The sequence below is a fragment of the Anabrus simplex genome, chromosome 5 (genome assembly GCF_040414725.1).
Source record: "Anabrus simplex isolate iqAnaSimp1 chromosome 5, ASM4041472v1, whole genome shotgun sequence".
In the NCBI taxonomy this organism is placed as follows: Eukaryota; Metazoa; Arthropoda; class Insecta; order Orthoptera; family Tettigoniidae; genus Anabrus; species Anabrus simplex.
The window spans coordinates 266224757-266245097 of record NC_090269.1 but is presented as its reverse complement, the minus strand read 5'-3'; the positions used below and the strand labels follow the sequence as shown (position 1 = coordinate 266245097).

Here is a 20341-nt window from a genome sequence, read left to right as displayed (position 1 = left end):
TTATGGTGATAGCCTAGATGAGGATGTGATGAAGCACGGTGCCATTGAGAGAGATTCCCAACTGTGTGCCTGCCATCTTGTAATTGACATGGAAACAAGCCGACTTGTTTATACTTTGTTGTAATCTCCATTTATGGAAATATAATGCCAGTATATGCATATGTGATTTTAAGGTGACCTTGGCACTACATACAGATTGAGGAAATAAATTGATGTAATGTACAATATATACAGCAGTGAGAAGTCAACAACCATGCCATCAGAATTATAAAAATTGCTGCTTTAGATTTGAAAAACTTCATTAAGCCACTGTTTTAATGATGCAGCATTTACAAGGTCTGCCTGTGGTCCTTGTTATGAGCACAGTGGACATTCTGGAAAGATGTGTTCCACAGTCTGTTGATCCCTGGAAGCCTAACTTATGAAGTGGGTGTGCATAGTATGTGAACCATTTCTTGATACCTGAGCTCCCTAGTGCTGAATCGGAACTTGGTATCAAGAAAAGGTTTGCATACTACACATTGGCCCTGTATTTTGTAAAACCAATTTAAGGCTGACCAAGTCCTGCAAAGTAGATTGAAGCTTTCTGGAGCTTGATGTGGATTGAACGTTCTGAACTACTCTGGAGCTACAAGTGTACATTGCTATTGCCATCTCTCCTTTAGACTAAAATCTGTTTCTGAAAGCTCCATGCCTGTGATGATTAAAGGATGGTGGGATTTTAGTGTATGGCTACAAAGGTTCTTTATGTCCCTTTGGATAGGTAAGAGAATGCTGAACAAGATCTTATTGTACTCTCAAATTAATAATGAGTTTGATTGCTGCAGATCTGTTGAAGCAATATGGGAGAGAAATGGTAGCCAGTATGTTGGAGTAGCCTGAATTGTTCTGGAGGTTATCTTCATTTATTTGTTCAACTGAATACCTACCCTTATTGCACATGTGTTTAACCACACCGAGGAACAGTATTTGGCTGTTGAATATGCAAAACAGAAGTCATTAAGGTTGTAGTTGAAGCAGAAAGAGACCCATTTGTTGCCCTCAAGAAAAAGCAAATGTGCAGAGCGAGGGAAATACCAATGGAAATATGGGAAAAACACTTCTCAGTGCTTCTGAACAGAGACAGCAGGGAAACAAGTGTCAGCGCAAACCACTCTGTCAATCCAGAACATGAAATTAGACTAACCATGGGGAAGTACAGATGGCTATCAGTAAAGGAAAAAAAAAAGAAAAAGGGAAGACAGCAGGACCGGACAGTATATATATAGAACACTTAAAAAGTACACAAGACTATTTACTGCAGCTTTGGACAGAACTATTCAACAAATGTCTAAATTAAGACACAATACCGGAAGCTTGGAGATCGGCCACGCTGAAGATACTCTACAAAGGGAAAGGAGAAACTGACAACCCCGACTCATATAGAGGTATAGCTCTACAAAGCAATCTGTACAAAACATTTGCAACTATTGTAGCGAATCACCTGAATAATGAAAACTCGCTCATGAGAATCATTGAGACCATACTGGACTACAACCTAATTAAAATTGAAGATAGAGTATACTCATCCAGGAAAGTAATTCAAACAAATGGTGTACTTCAAGGAGACCCCCTAAGTTAGCTTCTATTCAACGTAGCAATGGCAGATATCACACGAATAATGATGGACTCTCCTGAGACTACTTTAATAATGTATGCTGATGATATGGCACTGGGATCGAGCTCAAAGGCAGAACTATAAACGGTAAGTTCCGGGAATGGATAATCGAGGTTCCAGTATACTTGTAATAATTTGAATGTAAGTCCCACTCTGCAAACAGTTCATAGGCTGCTTTCAGATCAAACAAATACTGTGCAGGTCTTTGTGTATCTTCGAAAGCCCGTTTCAGTGGATGTCATGAAGGCCATTGCTTGATCAACATAACTATGGTTCGGTCTGAAGCCAGCTTGCTCAGTTGGAATGATTTCATTAAACATTGTACTGATTCTGTTGTAAATAAATATCTCAAGGACTAGAAGGGCTATTGGTCAATAGCTCTCAGCCTAGTCAATTGGTTTTCAAGGCTTCGGAATGGCTATGATTTTAGTTCCCTTTAACTCGGGCTGTAATTTCGTAGTTGTTAAGCTATCACAAAAGAATGCAGTTGGCCATAGCCTTGTTTGAGGTTCACTAGTGGTAAGAAACTTGGGAATATTCCATCAAAACCAGCTGCTTTGTGCGGTTTGACATCCAAGAGAGTGAATGGGCATGAGGAAGATGAGGTAGTTTGAGAGTAGTTGCTTCAGCAATTTCTACACCCGAACAATGTGTTTCTTATCAATAGGAGCCCTTGAAATATTCACAATGTGGTCTGCAACCAGATTTGGGGTTGTATACAGTTGTGAAGAATGAGATCAGTAGGGCTGCTGAAGAAAGGTTTGGAAAGAAAGAGAAGATCAATTAAGTACCATTGGATAACTCAGGGAATGAAAAAAAGGACAAGAATATAGACGAACAAAGAATGAGTTAGAAAGTGGAGGGCAGCAAAGGAAGAATGGCTAAATGAGAAGTGCAAGGATTTTAAAGGTTGTATGGTTGTAGGAAAGATACATGTTGCATGTAGGAAAATTGAAGAAACCTTTGGAGAAATTAAAACTCCATGTATGAGTATTAAGAGCTCAGGTGGAAAACCACTTTTAGGGAAAGACGACAAGGCAGAAAGATGGCAGAGACAAAGGGAAAGATCTTTATGAGAAGGTTCTGGAACAAGAAGAGGCTATTGATGTTGATGAATGGGAGACCCTATATTTTAGATCAGAATTTGACTTGAGGTTTGAATGACCTAAATAGAAACATCACCTGGAATTGATGACATACACAGTGCCCTCAGCATTACTGATTGCCTTCGGAAAAACTGGCATGGTAAAGTTATTTCATTTAGTGTGTAAGATGTATGCTACAGGAGAAGTGTCATCCGATTTCAGACAGAATGTTGTTATACTTATTCCCAAGAAAGCAGGGGCTGACGTGTAAAAACTACTGCACCATTACTTTAGTATCTCATGCTTGCAAAATTTTAACATATATTATTTACAGAAGAATGGATAGACAAGTTGAAGCTGAGTAGGGAGAAGATCAGTTTGGCTTCGGAAGAAATGTAGGAACACGTGAAACAATCCAACTTTACATGTGATCTTAGAGGATCAAATTAAGAAGAACAAGTTCATGTACATGACATTGATAGATCTAGAAAAGGAATTCAGTATTAAAGATTACACCAAGCTATTTGAGATTCTGAAGGTGATCAGGATCACATACCAAGAAAGAAGGATTATCTACTCTGTACAAAAATCATTTTGCGGTAATAATCAAGTGCTATGAAAAAGAAGCAGAAATCCAGAGAGGTCTACAGTTTGAACCCTTCTCCTTTTCAATGTTTATATAGAACAAGCAGTAAAGGAAATGAGAGAGGAAGGGAATTACAATCCAGGGAGAGGAAATCAAAACTCTGAGATTTACCGATAATATTATTTTACCTGAATCTGGAGAAATTATTGAATAGGATAGGCACAGTCTTAGAGAAGGAATACAAGATGCAAACAAATTCAAAACAAAAGTAAGTCGGGTGATGCAAACAATATTAGATTAGAAAATAAAGTCTTAAAGAATGTAGATAAATATTGTTACTTGGGTAGTAGAATAACTAACTATGACAGAAGTAAGAATGACATAAAATGCAGAGTAGCACAAGCAAGGAAAGTCTTTCTTAAGAAAAGACATTTGCTCACTTTGAACATTGATATAAGAATGATATGTTTTTGGAAGACTTGTTTGGAGCGTGGCATTTTATGACTGTGAAACATTGACAGTAGCTAGCTCAGAAAGAAAGAGAAGTGTTTGAAATGTGGTGTTACATAACAATGCTGAAGTGGAGGTGGGTAGATCAAATCACCAGTGAAGAGATACTAAATGGAATTGGTGAGAGGAGAACGATTTTTTTTTTTTTGCTAGGGGCTTTACGTCGCACCGACACAGATAGGTCTTATGGCGACGATGGGATAGGAAAGGCCTAGGAGTTGGAAGGAAGCGGCCGTGGCCTTAATTGAGGTACAGCCCCAGCATTTGCCTGGTGTGAAAATGGGAAACCACGGAAAACCATCTTCAGGGCTGCCGATAGTGGGATTCGAACCTACTATCTCCCGGATGCAAGCTCACAGCCGCGCGCCTCTACGCGCTCGGCCAACTCGCCCGGTGGGAGAACGATTTGACCAGAAGGAGAGAATGATAGGATACATCTTAACCCATTCGCATCCTATTTAAATACCGTAGCAGTTCACTGAGAAAACCCATTTAAATGCTGCACTACGGCACATACTGTGAGGATGTGGGCCACGGTGAAGTCGGCACCACAAAAACACACTGAGGGGTCTTGCCCCTTTAGGAGTTAAAAGCCCGTAGATTTCAATGACATATCCACAGCCTACACAAAACTACGGCTTCTCAGGAGGTCACATGGTCTCGCTGTAGGCTTGCCTACCATTATCATTTTATCGCTTTCTGTGTCATCAGCATTACTACACGCATCACTCGAACTCGAACTAAGACCTTCAGGGTCTATTTTGTCGTCACAAACATCACTGTCTTTATAATCACTTTCTAAAACACTATTAGCTGTCGTATTCCATCTTCATCAACACCAACACATCTGCTTGACACCATGATTGCAACTGACGTTAGCAAAATAATATGAACAAAGATTCTTTTATCTCTTGTTCTAGAAGTGTGTGAAAACCTGGAGCGCGGGAAATAACCAAAGTCACATGTCTTAAACTTCAGCTCAGAATGCATACAAGTGGCATCTGTGAGTTAGTAACTGAACTACATGTATTGATATACAGCAGTGCATCGCCGCGAGCTGAGCTCGTTATTGGATTTATATGCCACGAATAACTTTTGCAAGCTAGGGTCGTCAAATGATGTGATTGGGTTAAGATACCCAGGACTTGTTCACTTAGTTATTTAGAGGAGTGTAGATGGTAAAAAAATGGTATGGGTAAACCAAGGCATGAATATGTCAAACAGATTAGAGTAGATGGAGGATGTAGGTAGTTGTGTAGAAATGAAAAGCTTGGCACAGGATAGGGTGGCATGGAGCACTGCATCAAACTAGTCTGTGGATTGATGACCCAAATAACAACAAACATGAGCCTTGTCACTTGTGCAGTTAGCATTGCTGCTATCAAGTTTCCATAGGAAGCGCCCAAAATTTCCTGCTGGAATATTAAAAATTCATGCTCTCAAGTGTATTCACTTCTGTCTTCTGGACACATCCAGGCTGTGTAAGAGATCATATTATGGATTGTATTCTTGCTGTCTGTATGCCAGTTTGAGAGTTCCCTTGTCTTAGATCTGGAAATCAAGTGCATTTTATTGACTTCAGACCATCTTACACAAGTTTTGACCCACTTGCATCTTCAGCCTCTTATTTCCTATTTGAGTGGTGGCTGTGTAAGTTGCCAGTATATTGCTGGATAACTGGATAGGAAGCAACTTATCTGGCCATTACACAGATGGTGGTTTATACATCCATATCACTTCAATGTCCCCAATGTCAACTGCTATTGTTTTATACAATCATCTGCTCTAACTGATAAGAACTGGATTTTTTGTATGGTGCTGTGAGGATACAAAGCTGAACTGTATGCGTGATGGTAGGTTGAAATAATTCAAGTAAAGCCAGGAATCTTTCCTCTGTTCCTCGTTTATTCTTCATATGTTGTATGTCTGTATTGTATTTTGACTAGCTCAACATCGGTACACTTAATTGATTGCCTACAGAAGAAGGTTACTTAAAAACACAAGAGGTTTATAACATGGTTGTCACATTTTGTATTTACTGTTTCCTGTACTAAGTAAGTGGTTTACTTAGTTGAAAGAAATAAACATCGCTTTGTTATTAATATTGTGTCAACAACCACCCTGAGAATGGATTTTTAGTGTTTCACGTTTTCATACCTGAGGCCATGACACTCCATTCCTAACCCTATATCCTTGTCACCAAAAATCTGTGCATTTAAAAAAAGCATATTTCTAGTGTTACTTTGCTTTCTGGGAGTAGCATCAATCCTTTCCTTTGTACTGGAAAACTTTTGGTTTGTACTTTTCCATTCTGTGGGAGGTAATGGTTCTCATTACTTGACCTTCCTTCCTGTCCAGCGTGGCCATTGAGATCACCCAAAGTGATTATATGTGTTACCGAGTTTTCCGTGGAACACAGAGAGGTGAAAGAAAGTGCTGGTTTGAATGAGTCTATCTTCAATAGTCAAAGATTAATTTAAAACTTTAAAAATAAAGGTTATTTCTTTTCAGATATTAAATTTTAACAAATAACAAGGGAAGAAACAACAGATTTCAGGTACAGAAGAGATAAACCTAGAAAAGGTTCATTACAGTTTGAGCTCCCTATTTACAGAAGTCCCTACATCACTAATCTAGTGTTCAGACAAATAGTGTAGGAGACGAATCTCCCAATTTCTTTTACAGGATATTCAAAACACAATTTTCAAGAGCACTTTGCTCCAATGGTTACAAGTTACGGCCTTCCAAAGGCACCACTCAATATTACACAAATATCTATTACATTACAAGAAAAGAGCCTCTATGCTCTATGATTCAACCAAGGAGACTGCGCTCTCAAACCCTTACAGCCTTTAACTATTACACTTGTGATTAGAGCATCTTGCTCAATAAAATTTACACTTTCTGGCCTCTCTAGGCACAATATACCTTTAACAAGACCATATCAATCGGTTTTTAAGTTTACACAGGGTATCGAGTACCCATTCTACCAGGCCTTTGTGAAAAATAACAGGTTAAATTACTGGCCCAAAAAATCAAAATGTATGGAGGCGGAAACTTGCGCTCCTTGAAATCAAAAATTAAAACCCTACTTGGGCTTGTGGTCTGACGATGCACAGGCTAATCCTAAACTACAGAGGTGACTAGATGGACAAGCTAAGTTACAATTTACAATAGTGAAAACAGTTACAAAATCATAGTCCCCTCAAGACTAATTGAATGGGAACTCGAGAGGGTAACGCACTCTCTATCGCCGGGTTTCAGTTTAAGTACTTTGGACTTTCTGGAACTTTTACATGAGAAGGAAGAAAGTTTACATTTTAGGAAATTGACTGTTACATAGTTAAAGATTGGAACCTTCCCCTCAAGTCAGCTTGCGCAAATAACTACTGAGATAGGAAAATGGTGGCCATTACCGTAGCTGATGTTCTGCTCGCCGACGGATGAGGCCTCCGCCTCCTCTCTTAGCACACACACTCAATAGCACAACGATCAATAAGACAAGTTAACTGATAAAACCGTCAGCTTTTATACCCGAGAGAAAGGTTCGAGAAGGCTTTGGACTAAAACCAGACACACCCTCTCATTTTATTGGACAGTTGAAAAGTTACAAGAAGCATTTGATTGGCTGAGAATTAAATACACAAAATTTTTATTTGGCAAGAATCCAAAGTTGGCGGAATCAGTAAGAAGTGTTGCAACCCTTGAAGTATAGTGATGGGACATTCGATTCATTTGATTCCTTTCACGTTAATGAATCGATACAATGATCCGATTCACGGCACATTTGAGTCACCGCTCCTACTGCATTTGTGTAATATGTACTGGTAAGACAGCAGCAGCAGCATTCAGTGCTCGCTGCTGCCATCTGGTCTTCATACTATGAACTCCTTTCTTAGAAAAAAGTGCTAGTCACTCTAATACATCAAAGGTTTCCGGTGATGCAGGATGGGAAAGGTCTGGTTTTAGGAAGGTAGCAGCCATGGCCTTAATTAAGGTACAGTCCCAGCATTTCCTGTTGTGAAAATGGGGAAGCTATGGAAAACCATCTTGACGGCTGCCGACTGTGGGATTTGAACCCACCATCCCCCGAATGCAAGCGCATAGCTACGCGATACTAATCACGTCCAACTCGCTCAGTCATTTTTGAAAATATGTATTTTTCTTATCAGCAGAGGATTTTTTAAATTGTCATATTTTGTATAGGCTACCCGAGATGTACAGTAGCCCACTGGTTTTCTGTTTCAATATCTGTTGGTTAAATTATTGCGTCAGTCGGCTCACTTACTGTCCACATATGATTGAAGTCTTGTGCAACGATGTGACATACGAACTGAGAGAATACTAAGCCGTTCTTCCCAATGTAAAACTGGTACTTTTGAGTGGTCATGAGCATGACTCATTGTCATAGGGCGAGCTAGAGTCAAGTTAATTAACTGTAAAATGTCAACTAAGTTTTAATACTAAGATTCATTAAACTAATAAATAGTATAACCTAATAGCCTACGTACTTACTAGCTACTTTAGAATTATGTTTTGACTACCGTTCTAACACTGCAAATAAATTCATCTATTATTTAAACCTCCCTGTAAGAAAAGGACAGTGAATGCAAGTGGGTATTATTTTCAATGGAGCTGAGCTCGAGAGTCCATTACAGCATACGATTCTTACAGTGTACCATGGCTCTGTATGTATTGCTTCAGAGGAAGTTCGGCTCCCCGCCAGTGTCCAGTGTGCCGATAAGGAGCCATGTGTATCTTGTGTCTCACTGAGCTGTGCTTGCACCCACCATTCTTTCTGTGTGCCATGATTCACTGTATGTCTTGCTGCAGCGGAAGCTCGGCTCTCCGCCAGTGTCCAGCGTGCCGATAAGGAGCCGTGTGTATCTTGTGTCTCACTGAGCCGTGCTTGCTCCCACGATTCTTTCGGTGTGCCATGGTTCACTGTCTCGCTGCAGTGGAAGCTCGGCTCCTCGCCAACGTCCAGTGTCCCGCTAGTGAGCTGTGAGCTCGCCGTTCCTGTGAATCGATTCACTTGGACACTTGAATGAATCAATACACTGCTTCGAATCATGCATTCAGTAACCAACACTATTGGAGTATCAATAACAAAGAAGTCAATTCAGTTCTGAAAACCTATAAACACAAAATTTCCTTCAATTTCTAGTTCTTCCACTTTGCACCAAAGTGCATGACATCAGTTCTTAAATAGAGACATCTATGGAGAAAAGTCCCAACTTCTTGAAATAGCTGTTGTAACCTTTAAGTGTTAGATAGCGTTCTTCCAGGCGCTTCATTTAAATGCACGGGGTTGAGGTGTACCTCCCGGTACAATATGCTCGTTCGGCAGGAGCTGTTGCAGCATATGCTAATAGTTCTCCCAAAATTCCTGCTTGGAGGTCCTATCACAACCAACTTGAGGCGCGTAAGCAGAGATTATTTTCAGGCAGACATCGTCATCCATTGCAAGTTTTATTACGATCACACGATTGCTTACCCTGTTGACTGATATCAGCCTGGTTATTAGGTGTTGAGCAAGGATTATGCTGACTCCATTTTGCAAATTATTCACACCGTTATACAGGGACTTGTATCCACAACCAATATTTCTAGCTTTACTACTTTCTATTTGTCTCTTGCAGAGCTAAGATGTGCGATCTGTGTTTTTCCGTAGCGTCAGCTAGCTCAGAAGTCTTGCCTGTAAGTGTGCCGAGATTCCGTGTACCAACTCTCATTTTTGGTAATTCTCTCACCATTTTACCTCTTTTCAGGGCAGCGGTCATGACTTTTACCTCACTTTAGCAGCGAGGTGAGCTATTCTGAGCCTCACTTTTATGGGGAGGCTACCTCCTTTGCGGGGAGGCAACCTATCTATTATCCTTATCTTTATGGAGCGTACTCTCATGATCAGTTGTAGTTTGGCAAATGTTTTACAGCCGGTTGCTGCATGATGCCAAGCCAGATTGATCTCTCCGGCCGAGACCCAGACTCTGCCATGGACCCGTCTGCTGAATTCAGCCGCCACCTGTCCTACTGCTGATACTGGCAGTCAGCACAGTTTCCGTAGACCTCTTCTTCAATCATTTCAAAGGAGCCATACTGAAACCATCCATAACCCTGGTAATGGGCCCTTCATATTTATGACCCCTGGAGAGAGGGTGTCCCAGCATTTTCAAGCTCCCAGGAACCGGGCTACCTGTTAGTCCGCAGGTTGTATTGGATATTTCAACCAGCCCTACTGAATGTAGGGTTCCTCTGTCCAACACCTGGGGATGCGCCTTATAGGGGTTACAGGTTTCCTGATATTATGTAATATTCCAGAGTACATAGTATCAAATACATTTGTTATACCAATACTGCCATTCAAGAAAGATGTCAAATTTCATGCAATTGGCCTGTCAGCAGCATTTCATCCATAACTCTGTCCTATAGTTTTACTGTGTGATATTGGTTAATTTGTACATTATTGATTCTGCACATGGACTTTTTTGAAGCCATGAACCTGCCAGTTTAAAATCACACTTTATTATTTGCTGTACAGTACTATTCCAGACGTGTCTCTCACATCTGCTCAGCATCTTGTGATGGCGACTTATCATCAATGCTCCCAGTTTCTGTGACTATAGTGGGTGTGATGTTGCCTTATATAAAATTTCTTTGGACATAATATTTTCCTATACTGACAGTATTGTGAATCTTGTTTGTAATTTCACAATGAAAGATCCTAAGATTGCAGGTTCGGATTCTGTAGAAGTAGTCTTTGTTTTTTAAGTGTGGAAGAATGTCATATGATATCAGCATGTAAAAGATCTCTGGTGACGCATTTGGTGTTCATAAGACAAAATTAATTTAAATTCTGCTATAGATTGCCCAACAGAGATCTCTTTCTCTACCATCTGGGAGAATAAAAAGAATGTTGAAACTAACATGCAGGCAACCTAAATGGTGTCAAATTAAAATGCCTTTAGGTGGAATTACCTTTTTTTCATTCTTTCTCACTGGAATGGCGACTAGAAGTTCTCATTAATTGCAAGCAGTACTAATTTCTCCATGAAATTAATTACTGTTTGATCCATGTTTTGATTGTTCCTCTTCTTGATAATAAAATGAACAGATGTGTAACTGGATTTAGTAAAGAGTCGAAGGCAAAACAGCATGCGTGTATATAATTAAGGGGTGAATAGCCCAAAACATTTAGATCTGTTATAAAATTGGGTATTTTTATACCAAAATGAAGCCTTAAATATAATTAATTATACTGATCACATAGTATGTGAAAAATCAGTAAACATAACCAGAAATACTTTGAGTTAGGTTGAATGGAAGCATTTATGACTCTGCTAGAGGAATTTGTTATTTTTTAAATATATTAATTTTTCCGTGTCTTTCATGAGTTGTCATTGTATTGCTTATGCTGATTCTTGAATGCTCTTTGTTTTCTTACATGCCATCTCTGACAGAATTCTCTAATGCTTTCTGTTTTTCAAGGCTTTAGCAAAGTTCCAGACTAGTCACAAAGTGACTACTAAGACTGGAATTGAGCAAGAAGAATCTCTTCTTTCTGAGTCAGCTGCACGAGAAACTTCTCTTAACTCGCAGATTTTAGATTTAGAAAATGAGACGAAGCAGGTAAATATTTTCATTAATTTATTTCTTATTGTAAGTCTCTTGATTCTTTATGCCCTTTTTAGATTTAATTTGTATTCTTTTGAGGTAATATAATGTGGCATAAACCTCAAACAAAAATATATTGTACTGGGATATGTGTTTAGAGAGTGAACGTTTTTGTTACCTTCATTAGAGTCCAGATCATTGTTTTAATGCTGGGTTCTTGATAGGCCATGGTCCTTCGGGGCTGTTGCACCTTGCGCGTGCATGTATCTCTCTTAGGATTCTTGATCATAAATTTAGCCTAGTAGGAAAATGGAGTATCTAGGTCTGTAATTTAGTCTTAATATATAAGTTCCTATTTTCTAGTATCAGTTGTGCCTGGAAATAGCAGAAAAATTTCCTTTCTTCATTTCCATGATGTATGTATGTATGTATGTATGTATGTATGTATGTATGCTCATTACAGGACAACAGCATAACCTATTTTAATGAAACTCTATATAGGGAAAGGAAGATCTATTTTGTGAAATAAGTTCTATTTTGTTTTGAAATTAAGATTTTATACAAATATTCTAAGGAGGTATGGAATGGTAGAATTCTAAATGTGAGATTTAAGTAAAAATGTTCTTTAATAAAAAATATTTGAAATGTAATTTGCAGCAACGTTTGACCTACACAGAATTTTGAAAGGTGAAGTTTTTTGTGTCAATTCTCAGGTTAATGGAGATCAGTGAATGTGCATAAGAGAACAGATAAAATTTAGCAGGTAGTTTTCTTACCTCCATTGCACTGATTACCTGAATGTGATGATTTAAATCAGTCGATTTTTATAATTAAAATATTATTTAAATCAGTTGGCTTACCTAACTACTTAATCAAATACTTAAAATCAGTTTGCTTTCTTATTGTTGTGTTATTACTTGTGGTCTGAATCAGAAAATGATGGAACCAACTAGAGGGGAAAATATTCTAGACGTGGTGCTGATTAAACCAGATAAGCTCTATAGGGAAACTGAACTGATAGATGGTAGGCCTATAAGTATTCATGAAGCCGTCTTTATTAGAGTTAAAAATAATTGTGTTGGAAAAGAATGTTGTAAAAGAAGTAGGACTGTTAGGTAATACCATATGGCTTATAAGAGGGGAATGTTAAAATTTTAAAAAGAAGCAATTATGATCAATGGAAAATGGTCATTAAAAATGTAAACAGCCTATGGGTAGAGCCCTGCGCAGATATACAAAATATTATCCGCATCCGTACTTCCTTCATCCGCATCTGCGAATTAACTACATTATATTACACCCAAGGTATTGAAATGGATAGATCTGTTAACATAATACAATGGGCCTGATGCCTGTCACCAGAACCCGTACAGACACAGGTTCATGAGGGATTTCTCTTGCAACAACTACTTTGACTTTTGTTCCTTCCTTTCATTTAGTGCAGGCATGAGCCAGTTGAGCTTAGGGCAGATTTTAGGCTTTATGGTCTCAAGGCTCTTTATATATCACCTAATGTCAGAGGTCACCTAACCACAAGCAAAAATAAGAGTATGTATACCAGAGTGAAAATCAATAAACTTCATTATTCAGAAATTATCCGCAAAATTATCCGCACTGCCATACAGTTTGCACCTGCCAAGACATTAATTTCGCGGATATCTGCATCCGTGCAGGGCTCTACCTATGGGAGGGGTTTAAAGCAATTGATGAGGAGTGTGAGAAATAGTAAGGGACAATTATATTATAACAGGGAAATAAAAGAGATTAAGAAGGAAGTACAGATTAGAAAGAAATAGAGTTAAGATTGGTAGCGGGAGTAAAGAGAGATTGAAGGAGCTTACTAGGAAGTTGAATTCAGCGAATAAATCAGCTATGATGGCAGATGTAATTGGGAGCCACATAAATTTTAGTGGGTAATGGAAGGACATGTACAGTTACTTAAAGGCAGAAACATGTTCCAGGAAGGACATTTAAGGCAAAATATTGAAATTTACCTAGGATAATAAAGACATTTATAAATTTATTATTATTATACAATCTTCCTGCAACAGCAGCGAGTTGTCCAAGGACAAAGAGTACCTTAACAACAATAATGGATACAGTAGATCGTATGATGTTAAGTGTAGGCAGTCAAGTGAGGCACGTCGAATATTTGAGGTTCGCAAGCATGGTTCTTGAAGATCATGATGGACTTCTTGAGTGTGGTAATCATGATGTTATAGTTGAAAGCAAGAAAAGCAGCTGGGATTGATAAGATTTCTGGTGATATATTACAGATTATGGGTTGGGATATAATGCCATATCTGAAATACTTACTTGATTACTGTTTGCATGAAGAAGCTCTCTACCAAAGAGAGAGAAAGAAATGCATTTTTTTTTCTGCTTCCCCTATTTGGAGGCTGCCAAAAAGACAAAGCTTACATGAAAATTTGATTAATAACTACAAGGTTCATTTAAAATATGTCTATATATGATAGGTATACCATATTAAAGCCTACTTATTAATAAAAATCGTATCAGTCAATAATTTTGAAATCCATGAGGAATTCCTCATAGGACAAAGATATAGCTAAGACTATAAATAATTTTTTACTATTGTTAACAATCCTTAATAAATTGGTTATGCAAACCAATCTTCTTAATCTCTTTTATTTCCCTGTTATAATATAACCAACTTAATTAGTAATAATTAATAATAATAAATAAATAAATTAATTAATAATATTCATTGATAGGAAGGGGAGTTGGGGATTGGAATAACTTACCAAAGGAGATGTTCAATAAATTTCCAATTTCTTTGAAATCATTTAAGAAAAGGCTAGGAAAACAACAGATAGAGAATCTGCCTACCTTGGTGACTGCCCTAAATGCAGATCAGTAGTGATTGATTGAATGCTAAATTATTAAATATTAACAAGAAAAAGACCTCTCAATAATAAGCAAATTCACTGGCATGGCAAGAACACTATCTCACACAAATAAACACAGAGCTTTTCCTGCACGTGGGTCAGATGTTAGCTAAATGAATGTAGCCATGGTTGTTCATGCAGTTGACTTTAATGCAAGAGTATTGATTATGAACTGAAATTTAACTGCTTTTTGAAGTGAAAAGTGAAGTTATACGACAGTGGATGACGTACATGTAACGTTTATGAGAAAATAACATTAATTTACACATATGAAGTATTTGAAATACTTCAAGAAAAGGTACTCTGTCCCAACTCATTTCCCAAGTTTTTTTGTTTACTTTGTTTCCCAGTTCATTTGAGATAAGAGTGTAGTAATTTTCTAATAGAAAAGTCGCTGTATTGAGTGTGTTGTACAATACTTCTAAAATAAATTTACTTTTAACTTAAAATGAGTAATCCAGGCCAAAAAATGGATCCAGTATGGGGAGGATTTTTTAAAAAACCTTCCCATTTCATGTGGAAAAGGCATGGCAGCTAAATGCATTCATGCAGTTTATTAGTTGCTAGAATGAAGTTGTATATTCAGAAATGTAACCACACAAAAGATAATCAAGAAATAAATGTTGATACTGCAACATCTGGCAATGAAGATCAAACTTCAGAGACAGATTCAGTAGTTTCACCTTCAGCATCATGAAAGATCATTACCATATAATCCCGAATACTACCTGCCACCGAATAAGACCTGCACCTTAAATTTGAGACTGCAAAATATGGAAAAAGTAAAAAATCAAATAACTTGCATACCTATCTAATTTTCTTCAAATATACCACAAATATAAATTCAAACAGCTTACAATCACAAAAATCATAAATAAAATCAGTCCAATACTCAGATCATTCACAATTCACCATTGTTATCTGAAGTTTCACCATAGGAACCTTCATCGCTGGCATCTTTCCACAAATAGTCGTCCTCACTTCCGTCCACTGAATTTGAAATTCCACATTTCTTAACACTTTTGGACTCTAGATCGTTGGGAATGTGTGATCACGCGTTAACACCAACTGGACATCCATTCGGTGTACAACTGTTTCATTGCAGTTTTGAAAGGTCGGTTCACGCACACATCCAACGGCTGTAGAATAGAATAGAGTCCTCCGGGAATTATCGCAAGATCGGTTTTTCCTTTCCTCATCATATCTTTTACGGCGTCAGTTGTATGTCCTCGGTAACTGTCCAACACAACCATGTTTCGTTTTTGTAACAAAGCTCCTGGGCAACGTTGCCAAACGCACTTCACCCAGTCCTCAACTAACACACTGTCCATCTAGCCGGACTCATGTGTTCTAATAACACCGGACGGCAAGTTTCCTTTCGGAAGTGTTTTCCTTTTCAGAACCACATATGGAGGGAGTTTGTAACAGCATTCTCAATTTGCACAACATTACTGTGCATCGTTGCTTTTGGTTACCACCTGTTCTGATGGTTACACTTTTAGAACCCTTCATATCCACTGTATTTTCCAACGGCATTTCAAAATAGACAGGTGTCTGGTCAGCATTCCCAATTTGCGACAGCAAATACCATAAGAATTTTGCTTCCTCAAAAGAATGTGACGCTGAAAGGCCGTTAATTTTTCTTCATACGCCCTAGGGAGACGTTGTGAAATAGACGTACATCTCCGAATGCACAATTCCTTTCTCCAATAAAAGTTTCGGATCCATCCGCGGCTTGCAATAAAACCGTGTGTTTTGAGTTCTTTTGAGATCTCTAGTGCTTTCAGTTGACATATTTCACTAGAAAGACCATATTCTAACTCACGTTTTTCTATCACAAATTTGTGGAGTCATTCTTCAATTTCCGGAAACACTGCACTCCGCCCGCGGAACACTCTGCGATCGCCGTTACTTTTTAGAAGTTTTTCCTTCTTCTTCGCCAATCATGAATACACAATTCATCAATATCATACTTTCTGCCAATGGCACGATTTCCATATATTTCAGCTTCGCTTACAACTTTAAGTTTCTCACGCACAGCAAATGACTGCAGACGCTGTTTTGAATCCATTGCTTACTGTCACGACAGAACTTTCAGTGGAAAGGTACGGAACTCAAATGTGAGCGAGGTAGACTTCTGTAACCAACAGTCTCGACTCTCGCAAAGTACGATATCCCACGAGATCAGCTATTTGTGCATCCAACATACCAGCAACACTTGTGAAACAAATGATGATCGAGCATCCGCAGCAGCGGCTTGTATATTTACCGCATATTTACCCATATTACCCATATTCTTTGATTTACCGTATTTCATTACCTTCCATTTCGCGTTTACATGCTACTGTAACCATATTGAGAAAAAATCCATCTTGTTTTCTAGAGCGCAACTAAAACACAATAAGACCTGAATGCCCGTTTACATGTGGTATATTGAGTATGGTAACCATATTCAAATCTATTTCAATACTCCATGTAAACGTAGTAAATATGTACGAGAATGAATGGCTTGAATACGACCTGCACCCAAGATTTAGAACCAATATTTTGGGGAAAAAAGTGCGGGTGGTATTTGGGATTATACGGTAGTTATGAATCAGCTAGGCACTGAGTGACCATCTTTAAAAATTAAGCAAAGTCACTTTGTCCAAACTAGTGAAACACAAAAAGAGGACTTATATAAACAGGTTGCAATATTCTGTCATGCTACAAATAGTTCCTTCCACTCAGTCATTCAGAATTCAGAAGACTTTTAAGTATGTTGCAATGTGGCTATACTCCTCTATTATCTGCTGCAGTGGCAGGACCCCTTCTTAAAGAAATTTATCAAAGTGAGAGAGAAAATTGTTTCAAGATTTATTTGAGAATACAATTTGTATGACCTTAGCTGGATGGTTAAATGTGCATTATGAGCCCATTGTGTGTGTTAAAGTGACCAGTGAAAACAGGAACGTACATCTGATCGACACAATTGATACATCTGGGCATCTCCACAAACACGACTACTTAATTGAACTTGTAATAAATTCAGTGAAAAGTTGTGAGAGCGAATCAAAGTATAATGTGAGAAGCTGCAATACAGACAATGTAATCAATTTGGCAAAAATGAGGAGTGTTCTGAATGGGAAGATATTAATGTAATTGCATATGGCTGCTCTGCTCATATTTTGAATCTTCTCTCCCAGGATTTCACCAGGGACACCTCAAACATAAGGGAACATGTAGTATATAAATTGTAAAATACTTCTGCAGTAATCATTTTGCCAATGCAAAATTAAAGAGTGAAGGAGGATAATCATTAATCCTGCTTCAGGAAGTTTGATGGACCTTCAAATAAAGTGAAATGCTGAAGTTTTAAATGTAACCAATAACACTGGCTCTCGATGTAACCCAGAGAAGTCACTGTACCTTTGGACAAGCGGTGAAAATATGGAAAAATACTGAAGTATGACTTGGAGGAATTACAAGTGTTAAGGAAATCTGAAATTAATGACATAAAAAATAAAATATTTGAAAAATGTTATCGTCAAGCATTGGCTGCACCACATTTTCCAGCTTTCATTGTTCATTCGGTACTGATCAACTCAGCAAATGGTTTACATCCATCCGAGCATGAATGTGCATTTCAATTCGCCTGGCAAAAATATGGGGAACTTAATTTCTGTCAATACTTGTGAAATATGAAGCAAATTCTCAACCCTTCATTCCAGTGATATTCACCGATGAAGTGGTGCTAGGTGTGCCTGTTTTGCAGTTGTGGAAATCTCAAGAAAATGTCATTGGCAAGTTGGTATAGACAAAGTTACACAACTTATTAACTTGCTAGAGCATCATCTGTAGGTATAGAACGTGTGTTTTCTATGTTTGGTATTATTCATTCAAAGTTAAGAAACAGAAATGTAGACAAAGCTTCTAAGCTTGCGTTTTTGTATAGGCACTAAAATAAGGAAGCTATATATGTGACTGAAAATAAAGAACTAGTTTAGAAACAGGTTTGGTGTAAGGAATAGTTTCTAGTTTGTGTTTTTTATTAAAAAAAATAAGTCACATGATGGAAAAAGCTGTTTTAAAATATATATTTTAATATACCACACCCCAATTCAAAATATTGTTAAAACACAGAATTTAGATTTATCCTTCATTATTCATCTTAGATACTTAATAAAGGATGATGCATACACAAATCTGAAAATATAAAATGATTAGTAAAAATTGAAAAATATTGATTTAAATAAAAAAATCATTGATTTTAATTTTTTACACTCTGCTGATTTCACATAGCTGTAAAATCTTCTGTGAATTAAATTTGACAGTTTGCATCTTCACTTTCAGGACAAAAATATTGTAGGTTGTGAATGGGAATTAAGAATGCACTTGGTGGATCATCTTCTTTCTCTGTTACAATAAATGGAAATAAGGATTCCACCTAATCAATTGATATTTATTTATATATGATTATTTGTATATATCACATTGTGGGACTAGTTTCAATCATATTATGATCATCCTCAGCCACTTACAGCTAAATATTGACAAAACATTACACTCTGTATGTATACATAAGACATTGACAAAACTTATACATTAAAATTGGGTGATGTGCTCATGGGCTGTGTTATAGAGTTTGATATGTCTTAAAAAAGTAAAATTTTGCATCTGGTGACATCACAACAGGTATAAATTCTTAAAATTAAAATTTCTTCTAATGACATTCACGTTGGATAAAATAGTATTTTGATTAGTCCCTGTGATTTGGATTCTGGATAAAATTGTTGGCCTTTGGCTATAAATACAAGTCAGTTCAAAATTATGGTAGATTAAATAGTTCAAGTAATATTTTTCAAATAATTTTATAAATATTGTGTTGTATAATGTATAACACACAACATTTTTCCAGGCAACCATTGTATAACAATTGGCTTTTCAGTGTTTGAAGTTTGCATTCAGTATGCTTTATTAAATTGCTTGAATGGAAATGTTACTTTTTTCCCAAGCAGGCTTTTTATAGACTATAATGTTATTGAATTCATTTACAGGAATATGTATGGATCTGAATGAATAGCTTTTATTCGTAGGTAACATGGTATGATTTTAATTCTGCACTTCTGAATTAGATTTATGAAAGCATTACTTTCCAGAAATAAGATACTGAACTGTCCATATGCAATAGGTATGTCTGTTATGGAATGCCAATTGAATAGTTATTATTTACAAGGAGACAGTGGGTACATCCTAAAGAAAAGGAACAAGGAGAATTTTATGTTAGCATTAGAACCACACACATCTTCATCTATTAGTTTTCTAACCTCTTGAGTGGTGTACTGGAAATAAACCATGGAAAGAAAAATAAATATTCTGATGGATTAGAGTGTGGGAAGATTTACCATTTAATATCAAAGAAATACAGTGTATAATTTTGTTTTGAATGTCTTTTCCATGGACCACCCCTGTAAGCAGGGTTCATTTATAAAGACTGAATGCTAAAAGATATCATCTTAATGTCTGTGTGTGAGCTTTTTACCATTAACTTATTAGAACACCAGCAAATTGTTAACATTGTTTATTTTTTTGTCTGGACAGTACATCAATATGACATATTCATGGTCATTGGAATAGAAGTCAGAAGCAAACTTGAGAAAAGGACAGAGTAAAGCTCTTCTCATAAAGACAACAAATATTGCAACAGCTTCTTCCAAGCACCATTGTTCCTATTTCTTCTTCTGTTGGCTTTTGGCCACTATGGGCCACGGAGTAACAACTATGGTATCCTGGATCATCTTTTCCTTCCCCTAGCTTTGATCTTCTGCCAATATAGCTTCATTAATTGGCTTATCTTCTGAAAAGAGCACTTTTGAAGATTTCTTTTCTCCTCCTCAGAAGCCTCTGAAGTCTGGAACTAATTGTCGAAGATGGTTCCTGTTTTAGATGTCTTCATGACTAATGCCCATTCTCTCCATATCAGCATGTATCTCCATAAACC

The 20341-nt window shown here is 37.4% G+C and overlaps 1 protein-coding gene across 2 annotated transcripts in view; it reads left to right on the top strand.

Annotated features, from left to right (window-relative positions):
• Nucleotides 1-20341, top strand: part of BicD (protein bicaudal D) — a 182938-nt gene that overhangs the window by 23151 nt on the left and 139446 nt on the right. For both annotated transcript variants that reach the window (XM_067147379.2, XM_067147380.2), the window contains exon 2: nt 11327-11467. In XM_067147379.2, coding sequence (XP_067003480.1) covers nt 11327-11467 — 141 coding nt within the window. The remainder of the gene's footprint in view (nt 1-11326; nt 11468-20341) is intronic.